At 50.8% G+C, this 16008-nt stretch overlaps 7 protein-coding genes across 7 annotated transcripts; 3 read left to right on the top strand and 4 right to left on the bottom strand.

The window, feature by feature from the left end:
* Positions 1-88: 88 nt before the first annotated feature.
* AUEXF2481DRAFT_40545 (uncharacterized protein) lies at positions 89-530 on the top strand (the record flags this gene model as incomplete). Its single annotated transcript, XM_013487717.1, has 3 exons — positions 89-213; positions 266-286; positions 340-530. Coding segments are annotated over 3 exons (191 nt in total), but the record flags the coding sequence as incomplete, so codon positions are not given.
* On the bottom strand, positions 138-1737 carry AUEXF2481DRAFT_73567 (uncharacterized protein). Its single transcript, XM_013487819.1, has 4 exons — positions 1635-1737; positions 1206-1584; positions 682-1150; positions 138-629 (listed from the first exon to the last, which is right to left on the bottom strand). The coding sequence occupies exons 1-4, from the start codon at positions 1642-1644 to the stop codon at positions 441-443; spliced, it is 1047 nt and encodes a 348-aa protein (XP_013343273.1). The 5' UTR covers positions 1645-1737; the 3' UTR covers positions 138-440.
* Positions 1738-1896: 159 nt separating this feature from the next.
* On the bottom strand, positions 1897-4212 carry AUEXF2481DRAFT_40544 (uncharacterized protein). The gene is made up of 8 exons (XM_013487716.1): positions 3867-4212; positions 3536-3806; positions 3339-3477; positions 3098-3287; positions 2965-3049; positions 2882-2912; positions 2444-2831; positions 1897-2390 (listed from the first exon to the last, which is right to left on the bottom strand). Exons 1-8 carry the CDS (start codon positions 3962-3964, stop codon positions 1958-1960), a joined length of 1635 nt encoding a protein of 544 aa, XP_013343170.1. The 5' UTR covers positions 3965-4212; the 3' UTR covers positions 1897-1957.
* A 71-nt stretch (positions 4213-4283) lies between these two features.
* AUEXF2481DRAFT_40543 (uncharacterized protein) lies at positions 4284-6753 on the bottom strand. Its single transcript, XM_013487715.1, has 7 exons — positions 6402-6753; positions 6147-6222; positions 6067-6087; positions 5657-6010; positions 5407-5604; positions 4615-5356; positions 4284-4559 (listed from the first exon to the last, which is right to left on the bottom strand). Exons 1-7 carry the CDS (start codon positions 6440-6442, stop codon positions 4453-4455), a joined length of 1539 nt encoding a protein of 512 aa, XP_013343169.1. The 5' UTR covers positions 6443-6753; the 3' UTR covers positions 4284-4452.
* Positions 6754-7006: 253 nt separating this feature from the next.
* On the top strand, positions 7007-7663 carry AUEXF2481DRAFT_40541 (uncharacterized protein). The gene has a single exon (XM_013487714.1). The coding sequence runs from the start codon at positions 7137-7139 to the stop codon at positions 7290-7292; it is 156 nt and encodes a 51-aa protein (XP_013343168.1). The 5' UTR covers positions 7007-7136; the 3' UTR covers positions 7293-7663.
* A 567-nt stretch (positions 7664-8230) lies between these two features.
* Positions 8231-12848, bottom strand: AUEXF2481DRAFT_98187 (uncharacterized protein). Its single transcript, XM_013487851.1, has 2 exons — positions 9013-12848; positions 8231-8957 (listed from the first exon to the last, which is right to left on the bottom strand). The coding sequence occupies exons 1-2, from the start codon at positions 12558-12560 to the stop codon at positions 8285-8287; spliced, it is 4221 nt and encodes a 1406-aa protein (XP_013343305.1). The 5' UTR covers positions 12561-12848; the 3' UTR covers positions 8231-8284.
* A 655-nt stretch (positions 12849-13503) lies between these two features.
* AUEXF2481DRAFT_55626 (uncharacterized protein) lies at positions 13504-15624 on the top strand (the record flags this gene model as incomplete). Its single annotated transcript, XM_013487787.1, has 1 exon — positions 13504-15624. A coding segment is annotated over one exon (2121 nt), but the record flags the coding sequence as incomplete, so codon positions are not given.
* Positions 15625-16008: the final 384 nt, after the last annotated feature.

The following is a 16008-nucleotide window of genomic DNA, read 5'->3' as shown; positions in this document are numbered from 1 at the left end:
CAGAGCGCAGCCAGTCCACCACAATCTCACACTACGTACGCTCCCGTTGCCTATACAGCTAGACTGGATTCCTAACTGCGCCTAGACACAATGGCTGGTCCTGGTCCCTCACGTCCCGCCGGTGCCCACGGCGCCCACCCCATCCACATCCACCCCGTCCGTCCTCTCTACAGATTCGCTGCGACCGGTCTTGGTGCCAGCATGTGGTTCTTCGTAAGTCCGAACGCTTCTCTTCGGGATGCTCTCTTTCTGACATGTCGTCTAGTTGATGTACAGAGCCAAGAAGGTATCTAGACTCCCGCGCCCCGACACCATCCTACCTATTAACCTCGGACACAGGACGGCCCTGCTCTCCTCGGCTGGAAGCACCCTTGGGATCACTGATTCACGAACGTCAATCTCTTTCAATTTCCTCTATACCACAATACCAATTCTCTCGTCTATGCCTTCTCAAACAAGTAGTGGCACACGCCCCATTCCTCTCCACCGTTGTACGCAAACAACTCGGCGCATGCGAGGTAGAATATCTGCCAGCGGTGGAACCAAGTCAACGTCTTCTCCTTGCCATACGTCTCCTCCAAATGCGGCCAGAGCACTTGCCTGTTCTTGTTCATGATCGACAGCCAGTCCTGCGCTTGTCAGTTTCGCCCTCGTGTCTTGGGAATTTGCACCATCTCTCACCTCGCACGTCTGCGCATAGTTCTTGCCGTTGACCCACCACATGCGTTGGCATTTCAGGTCATCTTGGAACCAGAGCAACAGATCTGCACTCGGCATCGTTCCACCCGTGAAGAAGTGTTCCGTCATCCATCCGTCCTCAAAGTCATAGGGGCTGTCCTTGTGTGCGAATATATGCACAAACAGCTTACCACCTGACTTGAGCAGACTTGATACCTTGGCGAGCAGAAGCTTGTAGTTCTTCATGTGCTCAAACAGCTCTATCGACAAGACACGATCAAATGATCCTGCCAATGGCGCCTGGAACTCATACGTAGAAATGTCTCCCGTGACAATCGTCAGGTTGCTCAGTCCTCGCTCTCTAGCTTGCGAATCAATGTACTCCTTTTGCGTGCGTGAATTGGAGAACCCAGTGATCTTTGAGTTTGGGAACTTTTTGGCAAGGAACAAACTGAGCGATCCCCATCCACATCTGTTTCTTGTCAGTTCCACATAATCAAGCGGCCGATTCGAGCGTGAAGTCTTACCCAAGATCAAACATGGTCATGCCATCCTTCAGGTCCGCCTTCTTGACGTAATCTTCCAACATGAGCACCTCTGCCTCGCCAATGCCTTGTCCAGGCTTCAGGCCCTCGTAAAGGCAGCACGAGTACTTCATGTTCGGACCAAGCATGTTTTTAAGAACACCAGTACCGACTTCATAATGTTGCGTGTTTGCTTTGGCCGTCTCAATCGCAATAGGTCTCTCACGGAGAAGCTCAACATACTTCATTTTGGTGTCATAAGCAGAAGCGTTTGATGTCGATGCGATAGATGTCAATCGCTGGCGTAGCTGCTGGCGGATACCAGCGCGAATGACTGTCGTAGGGAGGTAACCACCATCCAGCAGCTTCTCAAGCATAGCGTCTATTGAATCAGCTTCTGGTACATTCAACGTAGGCTTCGGCACAACTCACTGTAATCCATGGCTAGGTGATCTTGTTTCTTTCGGTATAACTCGACAAGACAACAACTCGTTCGTCAGACAGAGACAAAAGACAAATTTCCAGCAGTAATAACGTTGCTGCTGCGACCCAGCAACATCCACAATGCGCTTGGACCTTGCGTCATCGATATCGTGGCTCCATCGGCTTTCGGAGTGACCCCAAAGTCCGACTTTCAGACATAAGTAACCCGTGTATAACATGTAGACATGAAATGCATTGCAGACATGTACTACTGATCTCGAGCATTGCAAAAATGTATTTTGATTCGAGTGTCTTTATGTTGTATGCTCTATTTATGCCGTGTTCTTAAATCTCTGAGTTGCGACTGCAGCTGCAACAGAGCACAATGCTCCGATGAACAAACACACCGCTATGCCGTTGTATCCTTCCGTACTATGATGCTCGTCAGGATGAGCATCCTTTGCCAACTCTGGACTTTTTCCCGGCTCAAGCACAGTGAAGACTACCATCGAGATGCCCGTAGCAATGAATTGGGGTAGTGTCGTGTAAAGATTGAGGATGCCCAGATAGATACCAGCAAGCTCACCGGTAGCGGACTCGTCGGTTTTCTCGAGATTTCTGGCCTCCGAGCTCATCTCGATAGCACCGTCCGAGACCCTCTGATATTGATGACTGCCACGTCTTGAGGTAGGCAAACTGCTGCCGAGCTTGTTGATCTCAACACCCATAAAGGTGAACGGTGCCCAGCAGGCAAGTGCCCAAGGTCTGTGATTTCGTCAGTAGGCAATCGAACAAGTTTTTGAAGTGGAGAGACTTACATTCCGCACACTGCAACTAAAACAGTTGCAAATCGCAGTGACGTGACGAAAGGAGCAAAGACCATGGATCCTGCAAAGATGAGATGTGACACCGTCCAAGCTGTCAGAAGGCTGGGCTTGCGCTCCACGACCGTCTTGACAATGGGCGCGATACTTGCAGGGGGTCTTGGAGTAAACTCGGGCTTTTCGTCTTCGGGTGACTTGACCATCCATGGCAGTGTGATTGAGCCTATGAAGGTGACGATGGAGAATACAATCAAGGACATGCTTCCGACTCTGCCAATGTCTGAAAGGGGGTCCTTGGACTCTTTGACCTCAGGCGAGGCATCGTACCGAAGGTATATTTCTCCAACCCAGGTAGTGCTGTAGAAGAGAAACGGAAACCAGCCTTTTTGCAACGTTAGTACACAGTTTAAGCTTGCTTCTTGTGTTACTCACCAATCCACGACCAGAACTGAATCCAGCAGATCTGCCATGTTTTAGTTTTTCGTGACTTCTGCCAGAACCATGGTGTTTCTTACCATTTGAATTCGCTTGGGCAAGTTCTTGGTGGTTTTGAAGATCTGCACAAGTACTGCCACGATGCCATCGTCTGTTCCTCCCTCACTATAGTCGAATTAGCTGGAATCGTTATCGGAGAATCGTGGGCCTTACGCTCTCGCAATGAGTACACGTTCATCTACAGCCCAGCAGGTGACTCCAATGGCTACTATTAGCGCTACCGCTGCAATGACGGTAAGTTGTTTGAACTGCGTGTCGCCAATAAGGGTGCCGAAGATCGAGCCTAGATCCAATGCTCCAGCTCCGTAACCGATGAGGTGACCAACAGCTACCATTCTGCTTGCTACAAGACATTAGAACGGGCAGTTGAAGAAGTCGCTCCTCAGAAACTCACCCCAGGCAGAGCCCAGTTGTTGCTTTGGGATGGGCAAAGTATCCACAATAAGGCTGCGACATGATGATTGTACGGCGTTGATTGCAAAGTCAAGAGCATAAATAGACAAAACCGCCAGGAAGATGGTGGCTTCACGTCTCTGTAGATGGTCAAAACACCATTCTCGCACTATGATTTGAAGCTTGGGATTGACCAACCAGTTCGCCTTCTTCGACAAATGCAGCAACAATCTCTTTGGTCCAACCCAAAACCAGGAGACATATGCTCACAATCACTGTGCCAACAACCATGACTGGTCGTCGTCGACCCCATTCTGAAGTGCTCTTATCGGCCATGATGCCTACAATTGGTTGCATGATTAATCCTGACAGCGGTCCAGCTATCCAAACAAGCGAGAGCTTGCTCTTGGTCAGACCGAGCTGTAATAGATAGGGTGTACAATAGGTCATCTCTGTACCCCATGTGAACCTGTGACTGGATGTCAGTCTCTTGGAATAGTATTCCGTTTTCTCAAAAACATCAACATACTGCAACCCGATCAAGCTGAATGTCAAAAGCACCATGCGCATGGACTCGCTAGAGCCTTTGACATGGGGTGTACCTTGCCATTGCGCAGTCAATGCCATGATCGGTCTTATAGGTCACTACGTCGACATGGAGCTCCAAGTTCTGGTGCAGCAATTGATATCTTGATTGACAACTGGTTGTTTCGCAAGCTGACAGTAACACACTTGACGCGTGATGAGAAGCAAACCCAAGCCACAGGGTCTCGTTTACCCCTTGGCGCACAGGCCGCCGACCATGTGTTTGGGCAGCCCCATTCAGGCTAATGATTGTGCTATAAGTAGCAGCGCGTGACAATCACGAATCGCTGTTTTCTAGGCTTCAGAAGACAGAATAAGTATTTGAGTATTTCCTTAGTTTATTGCTATGGAGCGAAGAAGACGAGTCATTAAGTTTCTTTCAAATGCGTTCATGCATAGCCGCCCTTCGTTGCATGAAAATCATCATGAAGGACAGCTCTCTACCATTGTATCCTGCTAGATGTGCTTTGCCTTTACTGGGATCACCAGCATTTATGTTTCTTTCATTTGGGGTATATGTCATTTGCTTTTTAAAGCTTGTTCTCGGGGAGGTTGCTCCATTGGTAGCCAGCGGCGTCGCTGAACTTGTAGCCGTAGGAGGAGGTGAAATCGTCGAGAACGGAGGGGCCGCGGGAACCTGCAATTTGAGTTAGTGACAGTTGCTACAGGCATTTGATGAGGCCAAAGCTTACCGTAAGGGTAGCCCATGGGGACAATCTCCTTGTTGTCGTCGAGGTAGTGGAGAAGAGGGGTGAAAATTCTCCAACTGGCATCGAGTTCGTCATCACGGACGAAGTTGGAGTGATCTCCCTTGAGGGCGTCGAGAATCAAAGACTCGTAGGCCTCGGGGATCTTCAAGTCGGAGAAGCGGCGGCGGTAGGTGAGATCCAGCTCGGTAACCACAGTCTGCATGCTCAGGCCAGGAAGCTTGGAGTTCATCTTGATGTATACGCTCTCGTTGGGCTGGATGCGGATAACGAGCTCGTTGCGGGGAATGTCCTTGAAAATACCAGAAGTGACATCCTTGAACTGGATGCGGACCTCGGTCTTCTGCTCGTTAAGAGCCTTACCGGCCTTGAGGATGAAGGGAACACCATCCCATCTCTCGTTCTTGATATAGGCAACCATCGAAGCAAAGGTAGGGCAGCGGGATCCCTTGGGAACAGACTCGTCCTCCTTGTAAGAGGGCTTGGAGCCATCGAGCGACTTCTCGTACTGGCCGATGATGACGTTCTTGGGCTCGATGGGAGGCATACCGCGGAGAACACGGACCTTCTCGTCACGGATGTCTTCGGCGGAGAAAGAGATGGGGCGCTCCATGGCCAGCAGGGTCAGGACCTGGAGGAGATGGTTCTGCATAACATCACGGATGATGCCGAACTCGTCGAAGTAGCCACCTCTACCCTCGGTACCGAAAGGCTCCTTGAAGGTGATCTTCCCAGTGTTAGCTGAATTTATAGGCCGACCAGACCAGACAAACATACCTGGACGTTGTCGATGTGGTTGCGGTTCCAGTTGGAGCCGAAGAACTCGTTGCCGAATCTAAGGATCAAGATGTTCTTGACCATCTCCTTACCGAGGTAGTGGTCAATACGGAAGATCTCCTCCTCCTTCCAGTTGGGCTCCAAGGCGTGCTGAAGCTCTCTAGAGCTGCCAAGGTCCTTGCCGAAAGGCTTCTCAATCTGCAAACAGTGTCAGTAGGTGCTCGTGTCTAGGATCCCAGACTTCACTCACGATAATGCGGGCAATACCGTTCTTGGGGTAGCAGTGCTTCTTCAGCATCTCGGAGACGGGAATGAAGACGCTCGGGGGAAGAGCCATGTAGAAGATACGGTTAGTCTCTTTCTGGTTGTTCTTCTTCTCGAGCTTGCTGAGGTGCTCCTCAAGGCCCTTGAAGTATTTGTCCTCGTCGTATTTCTCGCCATCGAGGTATGTGCAGAAAGAACAGAACTCGTCCAGTTGCTCCTCGATCTCCTTTGTTGGGGTCTTGATGTGCGACTTGACACGCTTGATGAACTCCTCATGGTCCATCTTGCTTCGTGCATATCCGACAATTTGGATGCCTTTGGGAAGGAAGTTGTTCTTGTGCTAAACATTGTAATCAGTCGTGGCTCAACAAGAGCTCGCGTCTCGTGCAAGCTTACCAGGCCGAAGAGGGCGGGGAACTAGGCATTGGGTTAGCGAAGTGTTCTCGCATGACAATTGACAGCGTTGTTGCACTTACGGTCTTCTTCTTTGCAAGATCACCAGAGGCACCGAGAACAACGATGACGGTGTTCTCTTTGAGCTCCATGGTGCCGCTATATGCTCACGTTAGCTATATTCACATGCAACAAAAGATAGCCACAAGCACATGGTGGAAGCGCGTCAAGATGAGCCACATGTGACCGAGTGTGATGGCGGGTCATTGCATTGCCTCTCGAGGACGGCAAATAGAGAGTGCTGGGGAGTGCCAAAAACGGCGGAATTCGACACTTACGCGTTCGACTCGACCTCCGGGGTAATAACAGTGTCAGCCATTTTGTCGAGAGTTGAATGTGTAGAGAAGTCCGAGGGAGTGGGTGAAGATGGAACAGGTGGAAGGATAAGTGCAGCTGTTTATCGGTTGAGGAACTTTGGCGGCCGAACTTCTGGAGGGGCAGGAGCGATCGAGAGGACGGACCGAGTCTTCTGACGTAGTGTGCTTTGAAATGGAATGTCGCGTCACAAAACCTATATCCTTCGACAGCTGCTTCCGGCGCACACAAAGCAAAGCAAGTGAGACGGTATGATTTCAAAGGGTCAAACAAAGAGATTCAAATTCCAGAGGTTGCGCAAGCAGTTGGAAGAATTCACTTGTTTTGAATGCCACTCGACAATCCCTTTCTTGTTCGAGTCCGACTCCGGCGGACCTAGCATCACTCGGTCAATGCACCTCCAAAATGTCCGACCGGGTACCACTGCGTCAGTATCTCCGCTGCTGCCGGAGCCGCCAAAAGCGCTAGCTGAGTGAACCTAGTAACGAGCGGTGGGGGGGAGCTTCCAGCCAGGGCTGGTCCTTTAGCTGTTTGTTCTCGCGACCATCTCACCAGCGTTGTCCTGTATTTGTGCCGGTATACAAGGCAGTTCAGGTATAATTGTGTCTGTCCATGGCCATCTGCAGTCGTCAACAACGGACCTCTCAGTTGTGTGAGATCACTGATGCGGTATTCCACAGTAGCTACGTGTTGATGACATGTGCATTTACGACACCAACATGAGCGCAAACGGCAGGTATTTGATGTTGGATAAGATTCTCCATGCGCTTGTCATCAACTTCACAGGTGGCTGCCAGACGCTGACTGTTGACAGTCGCGCTTTCTCCGTCAAGCCATTTGCTCCTTCAGCCTGAACTATGCTTACCACCGGCCATCCAGCTCAGTCCCTTGAAATTCTGCCGGCCCATAGGCGCGAGATTGTGTGCTAAAAGGTCGCCTGGTCACGACTTGGTGCGAGATTTCTCCGCTCGGTGTATGCTCCTGGTCGAGGATTAATAATGACTTCACAAGTTTAGCGACATCCTGGCTTTCTATTGCCGGAGGTTTCGGACATGCTAGACACTTGAGCAAATGGGCCGAAGAGCCCGCACCCTCCCCGTGTGTGAAATACTGTCACGCCCTTTCTCCTTAACGACCAGCAGGGCAACGACGAGCTGTATAAAGGCACAGTCATATCTCGTGTCGGTAAACCTAGCGCAGAAAGTGTATGAGACGATGTATCTCGATGATGTCGTTGCAAGTTAAGAAAGTATTGTGCTTTGATGCAGCTTCAAGTGTGACAGTATTTCGCACACGGGGAGGACCAAACAGCAAGATGGTCGGGCTGAGCACGAGCAGCCGCCAAAGCTGCTCGCATCACATTCTTTCTTGCCTATTTATTGTTGTCGAAAGGTCCGACCTTGGTTGTTTCAACATCTCGAGGTCAGGCTCTATTGGATCACACGTGTGCCAGGTATGATATGTCCTAGCACGTGGACAACGAAGGTTTGCTTGGTGTGTTAGTCAGTGGTCGATACAACGGATTTGGCAAGGTCGGGACTATGGAAAATTTACCCTTCGAAGCACCTGACAGTCTCAACAACCAGCCAGTATCGCCTAAATCGGCAGTAAAAGGACAAAAACAAGGCTATTAACGAAAGAAAGATACCGCAGCCCGCATCCATCAATGTGACAGACTTGATTTGTGTAGATATGTTGCTGCGTGGACGACCCTGTCAAAGACACCCTGACTGCCCGACGAACACGATTGAATACACAAGATACACGCTCAGCATGACGAATCAAGGGGTCTGCTAACATGTCGTAAAACAGTTTGATGCTATTGTAGATTTCAACGCTTGCCTCATCATGCATACATATCCTCATCATCGCCAGCCGCATCTCCAAATCGCGCACCATCAGGAGATTCAGCCCTTGCTTTACCCTTGCCCTTGCCATTTGCAGTCCCATTCATTGACAGATGGTTAGTTCTGATGATGAAGTCCTCATCGACGGTATCATTGGCCTCTCGAATGACGCCTTGTGGCTCGTCATTCGCGGCACCACCGGATCCTGAGTTTGCCCTCTGCATCTGCATACGTAACATCTGTGCAAGCTGGCTCCTGGCAACAGCGTTGCCGTCTGTACCATTGATTTGTTGAGAGGGAGTCTCATCTTTCTCTTTGCCACCCTCAAACTCGCGACGAACGCGCTCGTAGTGGCCTAGCTCATCAGCACTCACACTAGGAACCAGCTCGCGTTCTGCTGCCATGAAGTCTTCTTCGGCCACTATAACGCTAGTATCAGCATCCGTGGCAAAGTGATCGAAGAAGTAAGCAACAGAGATTGGGGGTTGAGGCGGAGATTGACCAGCCCGCTCGCCATTGATCTCAGCTACTTTGTCATCCACAAGGCGAGCTGATCGCGTGATCGCTTTGAGCATAGCATCAGAGCAGAGAGCGTATAGATCGGCACCCGTGTACGTGAACGGAAGCTTTTCAGCAACGCGACCAAGATCTAGATCTGGATCGAGTGTGAATCTATCATGATCGTTAGCAAGATAGACCGGGTCTGACACAAGCATGTTGTACTTACTTCCTCGAAAGCGCCTCTAGGATCCTTTGTTGTTTCTCATGAGTATCACTGATACCCAGGTACAACATCTTATCGAAGCGGCCCGGGCGTAGTAGTGCTTGATCAAGCAAGTCTGGTCTGTTCGTCGCACCAATGACGAAGACACCACCGCCACCTTCGTCTCCGTCACTCATACCGTCCAATTCGGCAAGCAACTGACTGACAATACGATCCATGACACCACCGCTGTCGCCCTGGTTGCCACGCTTCGGCGCCACGGAATCAAGTTCGTCGAAGAATACACAACAAGGTCTCGCATCTCTAGCTCTTTGAAAGACACGTCTCACATTGGCCTCAGACTCGCCAATGTACATGTTGAGCAGTTCTGGTCCCTTGACAGAGAAAAAGTTGAGGCTGAACTCTGTTGCGATAGCCTTCGCTAGCAATGTCTTTCCAGTTCCCGGTGGGCCGTAGAAAAGGATACCACTTCGCTTCTTCAAACCTTTGGCAAATAGCTCTGGACGCGAAAGTGGCAGCTGAATAGTCTCAATGACAGCTTCTTTGACATTGGCTAGACCTCCAACATCTGACCACTGTACATTAGGGATCTTCGGCGCACCTATAGAGTCTGCAAAGTTCTTTCTAGCGTCGTCGACAGCCTTCTCGAAGTCTGCAGATGTGAGAGATATGGCCGAATCACCACCAGCTAGCTGAAGATCCCTGACAGAGATGACTGTATTGGGAGACACAGAAGCCGCCGCCGCTAAAGACTCAAGGCGCGTAGCCTGATTAAGCACAGCTCTTTCCGCAACATCAACAAGGTCACCAGCGACCAGAGCAGCGGTTTTGACTGCTACAGAGCTCAAGTCGACTGAGAGAGAAACCACAAGGCCAGAGTTTGAAATGATCGATTGAAGGATGCCCTCTCTTTCCGCTTCGTCAGGAGCGGTCATCTCAAGTTCATGCGTGAATATACCACGAATAGCATCGGGAATCTTGTCCACCTCTGTCGAGGTTGCGATCAAAACACGACAATCAGCTAGGATGTCTTTTAGAGTTCCAGCCATACGATCTGAATTGAGAGCCTCAAGATGACGAATCAAGAGTGATGTGTGTTGCGCGCCACAATGCAAGCCTCGTTCAGCCCTGGCCCTCAAGAAACCCTCTGTCTTGGTGTCGCCACCTCCTGTAGTCCCTTCCGAAACCAGCTCATAGGCATCGATTGAGAAAACATGAGTTCCTAGATCATGACAAGCACGGGAGACTGTGTACGCTTTGCCAATGTTTCTCTGCGTGGATGTTAGGAGAATAGCAAGTGGAGGAAGCTTAAGATGGACGGCGCGAGGACTCATGGCAGCCGCCATTAGTTCACGGATGCGGCGCTGCAAGACAGACACATGCTCCTTGTTTGGTGTCCGAATCTGGGAGTTACTATTCGCAGCTGCCTTCGGTACCTTCCTGATGCCATGGTAAAACTCCCACGAATTGTTCATCGTAGGTGGCAGTTTTCTTTGTAAAGCCCCTGACTGACTCATCCTGGTTTCCGTGGGATCAATAGTAACAACTCCTCCCCAGAGTCCAGCTTCTTCAGGATCTTGGGCGTCATTTGTCAGCGGTGAAGTCACATCACCAATCTGAAACCATGCGACCGCTAGACCGTGCGATGAGCCTCTCGTGCAGTTGTTGCTGGGAGACGATTCGAGATGAGTTAATATGTCGTTCGTCTCGTCTGCTGCACCTCCGTGGAAGACCGCTTTTCCTAGGGCTTCATCGATCGGGATAGCGATAAGATCACCAGATTTTACAACGCGTTGCTTCTGTTTGAAGTAATCCTGTAGCCGAGCGAACAGACTTGGTTGAACCGACTTTTCCTCTGACAGGGGGGTCGATAGCCTTGACAATGTCACTTCCTTGGCTGTAGGTGGCAGAGATGAGCCTTGTAGCCTTGACTTAGGCTGACCGGGACGCAGAAAATTGGAGTTGTCAGTGATTCGTAAAGACGATACACGCACATGACTAGGATCCCCGAGGTTGGCTAATAGGACGGGCGACAAGTAGAGAGTTGCGGAAGTGACAGGGGCTGGATGAGAGGAAGAGATGCTTTCGCGTCGACCTGATTTCTTGCTTAAGGGATACTTTTGTGCCTTAGTCGACAGGCTCTCTGGTAGACCATAGATTCTCAGTGGTCTCCAAACAGCGTCCTCATCAATCTCTTGATCGCGGAAAAATGCCATCAAGGAGTTTGCACCAGCAGGATCTTCTGCTACTTGCAGCTGAATCCAATCGCCGGAAAAGCAGCCGAGTTTCGCCAGGGCGCTTGTATCGACATAGACTCGAGCTTCTTCGTCGTATCTAGAGCCTGGTTTTGGATAAAGGAAATCATCCGGAATACGTTCGAGAAGTCCCTGAGTCTTGAAAGTCTTAGCTCGCCCTCCTTGAGCTCCTCTCGTTGTTGTGGAGGTCATTGACGAGAAGACAGAGCCTGGGGTATTGATGCCGCGAAGATTTCCGAAGAGCCTGGGGGTCGCAGTCGACCTGGCAGAAAGCATTCCCGAAGGCTGTGATCCGATGGAAGGTGCATTTAAAGAAATCAGATCGTCTGGATCGTCCGAAAGATCACCCAAATCAGATTCGGCGTCGTCAGAGGTCAAGTCTGATTCCAGGCCAGTGTCGCTCGGTGGGGAGTTCGCAGACAAGGGTGCGCGATCTTCAGCGGCAGTGTAGAATGCCTCGCTTGCCGTATCTTCATCAGTCTGCGAGAAGGTAACAGAGCGACCCGCCTTGGTACGGCGCTCACTTTGCGAGACAACAACTATTTGTGTTGCTGAGGTCACAAGGCCTTGAGAAACAGGCTCACAAGCAGTGACTAAGGCAGGAGAAGTCTGCGCTTGACCTTGAAGACGTGCTGAAGTAAGAGGCAAAAGATCGCCAGCTCTCACAACACGTGCAGCGTCTAGAGCGTCTCGCACATCACGAGTCGCTAAGTCGATGCCGACTGCTGTCGGCGGGTCCGATTGTCTGTCTTTCCTGCCCTTTGTCACGCGCAGAGCACCATTACTGATCTTTTTCTGAGCCCCATTGGCAGTTTCTAAAGCTGCCAAGTCCAACGAAACATAGATGACTTGCAGAGGAAGTGCGACAACGTCGGTCATACAGATGTCGAGGGTCGAAGCAGGGCGGAGGGAGCGATTGGGCGACTGAGTATGCAGAGCTCGCTGCAAAGCTTGGGCGACTTGCGAGAAGATTGAGATCCTCACAGAAGAGTGTGGCAGTTCGGGATGGCCTCGAGGGAGTCGTCTGCACGGGATAATGACCCATTGGGTAGCTGGGTTGCCAAGTTGGGAAGATGGAGCCCAGGGACTGACGGCTATGTGATAGATGTCTCCATGTTCGGCGGAAGAAGTCGGAAACAAGTCGTCGACGAGGTCGTGAGAGAGTAGAGCCACCTCTCCTTTGAGCTTGGTGTCGAGGTGAGCATGGCCAGAGATGGGTGGTTTGTCTGCCCTCCTCCTGGACGCCCTCTTGCGCTTCAGGGAGCCAGGCGTCGTTTCCTTGTAGGCCATAATCATACGACACAGTCACTAGCAGCAGAACAAGCTACAAGTAAGCTATGCGTGAGGGTGCGTTTCCTCGAGTCGTCGACAAAGACGCTCGTGGGGCTCGGTAACTTCTGGCAATGGGGAAGCTCCGCCGAATAGGCCGACCTCGGCTGTTCGCACACCTATTTAGGTAAATGCTCTGTCGCGGACCCATTGATCACGGTACTCAAGAGATCACAGAACGATTGGCAGCATGTCAAGCAACTGTCATTGGCCAGACCTACCTGCTTCTTTAGCAGCGTTCGACGGCCTTTTGACATGGACATCCAACCCGCATCGAGTCTCGGGAGGGCAGGGCAATCTCAAGCTAATTAACCATCCGTCTCGGCTGGAGACAGCCGGCACCGCCTGCCCAAACAGGCCATCTAGTTAGGTCGAGCTGCGGAGACGGTAAAGCCGGTGATCTCCATCAACGTAGTCGTTGACAAAGCATACAACAAAGTATGTTGAGATAACAGTCTACATGTATATTCAAGCCATGTTACAGTATGCGTGCGATATGTATGTCACTGACCTAGGCTACTGATTCCTCCGTGGACCAAGCAAGGTACTGCTGATCATTCAGATCAGAGCGGAAACGTGTGTGGCTTTGGAACGCGCTTCAGAGATAGAGGGTTGCGTCATCTGTCGAAAAAGTGCATGCGGCTGAGCCATGTTTTGATGTCAACGACCAACAAGTACTGAGGAGTGACCTGCTTTTTCCTGCTCAGAGCCTCTTGTACTTTAATCCGTCTTTCCTGAATTCTATATACGCCACACCGCTCCCTGTTCCTGATCTGCCTGATGTTTATATCTGGCTTCATTAATCTGGTTGTACATCATCTTCCTTGCAACTATGCCACATGACATGCTGCGGGAAGCTGACGCCAGCTCGACCAACTCGACACCTACAGCCGACGCCAGCTCGGGGCACTCGACCATGTCCAAAGCAGAGTCGGCCATCGAGTTCGCACACCAGGCCGAGCGTCTTGCACAGTACACACCTGAGCAGGAACGCAAGCGCCATTCTGATTCCACACAGGCATCCGAAGCCAAATTCGTGACAGCTCAGGATCCTATCATTGTTACAGCTAGCGGCAAACGCTTGCCCGCTGTTCCTATACACGAGGCTCTAAAGCTTAACCGTTTAAAGGACCAACTCGAGGATCGTCAATCTGATGGCCGCATACCCGTCAAATACAGCACTCGTCAGGCTAGAGATGGCACAACTCATGGTATCCTCGAAAACGATTCTGCAAGCCCGAGCAGCGAACCTAGTGCGCCCCTTAGAGAAGCCGTGCCTCCGTCCCGAACGAATCCCATGTTCCCACCTCTTCCTACTTATGGACCGCCGAGCATCCTAAGGACACTGCACTGTTATTTCTTCAGAACAACGAGTTCCGTCTTATCATTTCTATTCCTTCTAGTTATTGTTCTAGGCGCCGCTTTCACTAGCATACCGCTCGCTTTCGAACACGTCCGAATACGGTTCCAATTCAAGAACCCTGACAAGAGACGACCTTTCTTTGAAGAAGAGCAACGGCGTAGAAAGGCTCGCGCTGAATCTAACCGTAAGTGGGCCAGAGCGAAGCCTCCGACAAGTCCGGCTGAAGCAGAAACATCACCGCCCCAGGATGGCGAATTTGTACCTACAGAAGGCGGTCCGGATCCTTTGGTATGCGATGTTGGATACTACGCTCGCCGTGTAGGCTTAGATGTCGAAACGTTTGACGTAGAAACAGAAGACGGCTTCATTATCGAGCTATGGCACGTGTATAATCCTCGAGAGTATCGTCGACCATCACCAGCTGCTCATGGACCTTATGGACCTGAGATTTTCACGACCACTCCATCTGATCCCAGATTTGGCGAGGCCGAACGTGCTTTCCCAGCAGGAAGCAAAAAGTACCCGGTCCTGATGATTCATGGCCTCTTGCAGTCGGCTGGCGCATACTGTTGCACTGACGATGACAGTCTGGCTTTCTACCTTGCTAAGAGCGGTTATGATGTCTGGCTCGGCAACAACAGATGCGGCTTCAATCCCCGACATACTCTACTCGAATATGCCGATCCGCGCATGTGGTCATGGAACATTCGCCAAATGGGTGTCTTGGATCTTCCAGCACTCATTTCACGCGTGCTTGCAGAGACTGGCTTCCCGAAGCTGGGTCTGGTCTGCCACAGCCAAGGCACAACGCAAACTCTTGTTGCACTAGCCAAAGAGCAGCGTCCAGATATTGGTGAGAAGATCTCAGTATTCTGTGCATTGGCCCCAGCAGCATATGCCGGGCCACTGATTGGTAAAGCGTATTTCAAGTTCATGCGTGTGATCAACCCCAACTTCTTCCGCTGCATCTTTGGTATACATGCTTTCATTCCGTTTATGATGCGGATGCACAAGCTGCTTCCAGCTAAATTTTATGGCGCCATGGGCTACCGTGTGTTTAGCTTCCTCTTCAATTGGACAGACACCAGATGGGAGATTGACCTGCGCGATCGCATGTTCCAGTTTGCACCCGTTTATGTCAGCGCTGAGAGCATGCGTTGGTGGCTCGGAAGAGAATGCTTTGCGAAGCAGAAGTGTATCCTTGCTACGAAAGAGGAGGGGCACATGGAAGACGAAGAGGATGAGGAAGAGGATGAAGTCATTCGCCGTTACTACGATGGCGAACACACCGACACCGAAAAATCTCCCGACAGAGGCGATCAAGAACGGCCTACCAGGGATCAACCAGGGCTGCCACATCAAGATCGAGACAAGAGCGAGGAGCGCGGCAAATACGCGTGGTACAATGAACAGTTCCCTCCGCTAGCCATGTGGGTAGCCGGGAACGATGATCTTGTTGATGGTCGACGCCTCCTGAGGCGCTTTGATCGTGGTCGTGAGCCACATGTCAATGTCGTGCACAAGAATATCATTGAAGGATACGAGCATCTCGATGTCATCTGGGCCATGGATGTTATCGAGAAGGTCGGCAAAGAAGTTAAGGATGTCATTTGGGCGACAGCGTCAGAGGAAGCACGCAAGCAGTGCCGCACCCCTGTTGGTTGTCAAAGCGAAGTTTCAAAAGACCAAAGGAAGGCGGACGGCAACCTAGCAGACAGTTTCCACGACGAAAAGGGTTTGCCTGACATGGGCGTCGACATTAGCAAAGCAAACACCGACACCAAGGATCCCGGACCTGTAAGCCCCACGCAAGTCGACACTACAGCAGGAGAGTGGAGCCATGACTTGAAGTACGATAGGAAGGAAGCCGAAAATAATGCCCAGGAACAAAACTAGCCTGAGTTGCATCAGGATCGATATTTTGCATTGATGGAAGTATGTGTTGTCTGCATTGATCATGTATTTTGTCATCGTTGCTTTTTTAGAGATATACTCATCATTAAATATACGACATACTAACCACATAACTATATTACCATCAAGACTGCCTCC

The sequence above is a fragment of the Aureobasidium subglaciale genome, assembly GCF_000721755.1.
Source record: "Aureobasidium subglaciale EXF-2481 unplaced genomic scaffold scaffold_12, whole genome shotgun sequence".
NCBI lineage: Eukaryota > Fungi > Ascomycota > Dothideomycetes > Dothideales > Saccotheciaceae > Aureobasidium > Aureobasidium subglaciale.
This window is presented reverse-complemented; position numbering and strand designations above follow the sequence as displayed.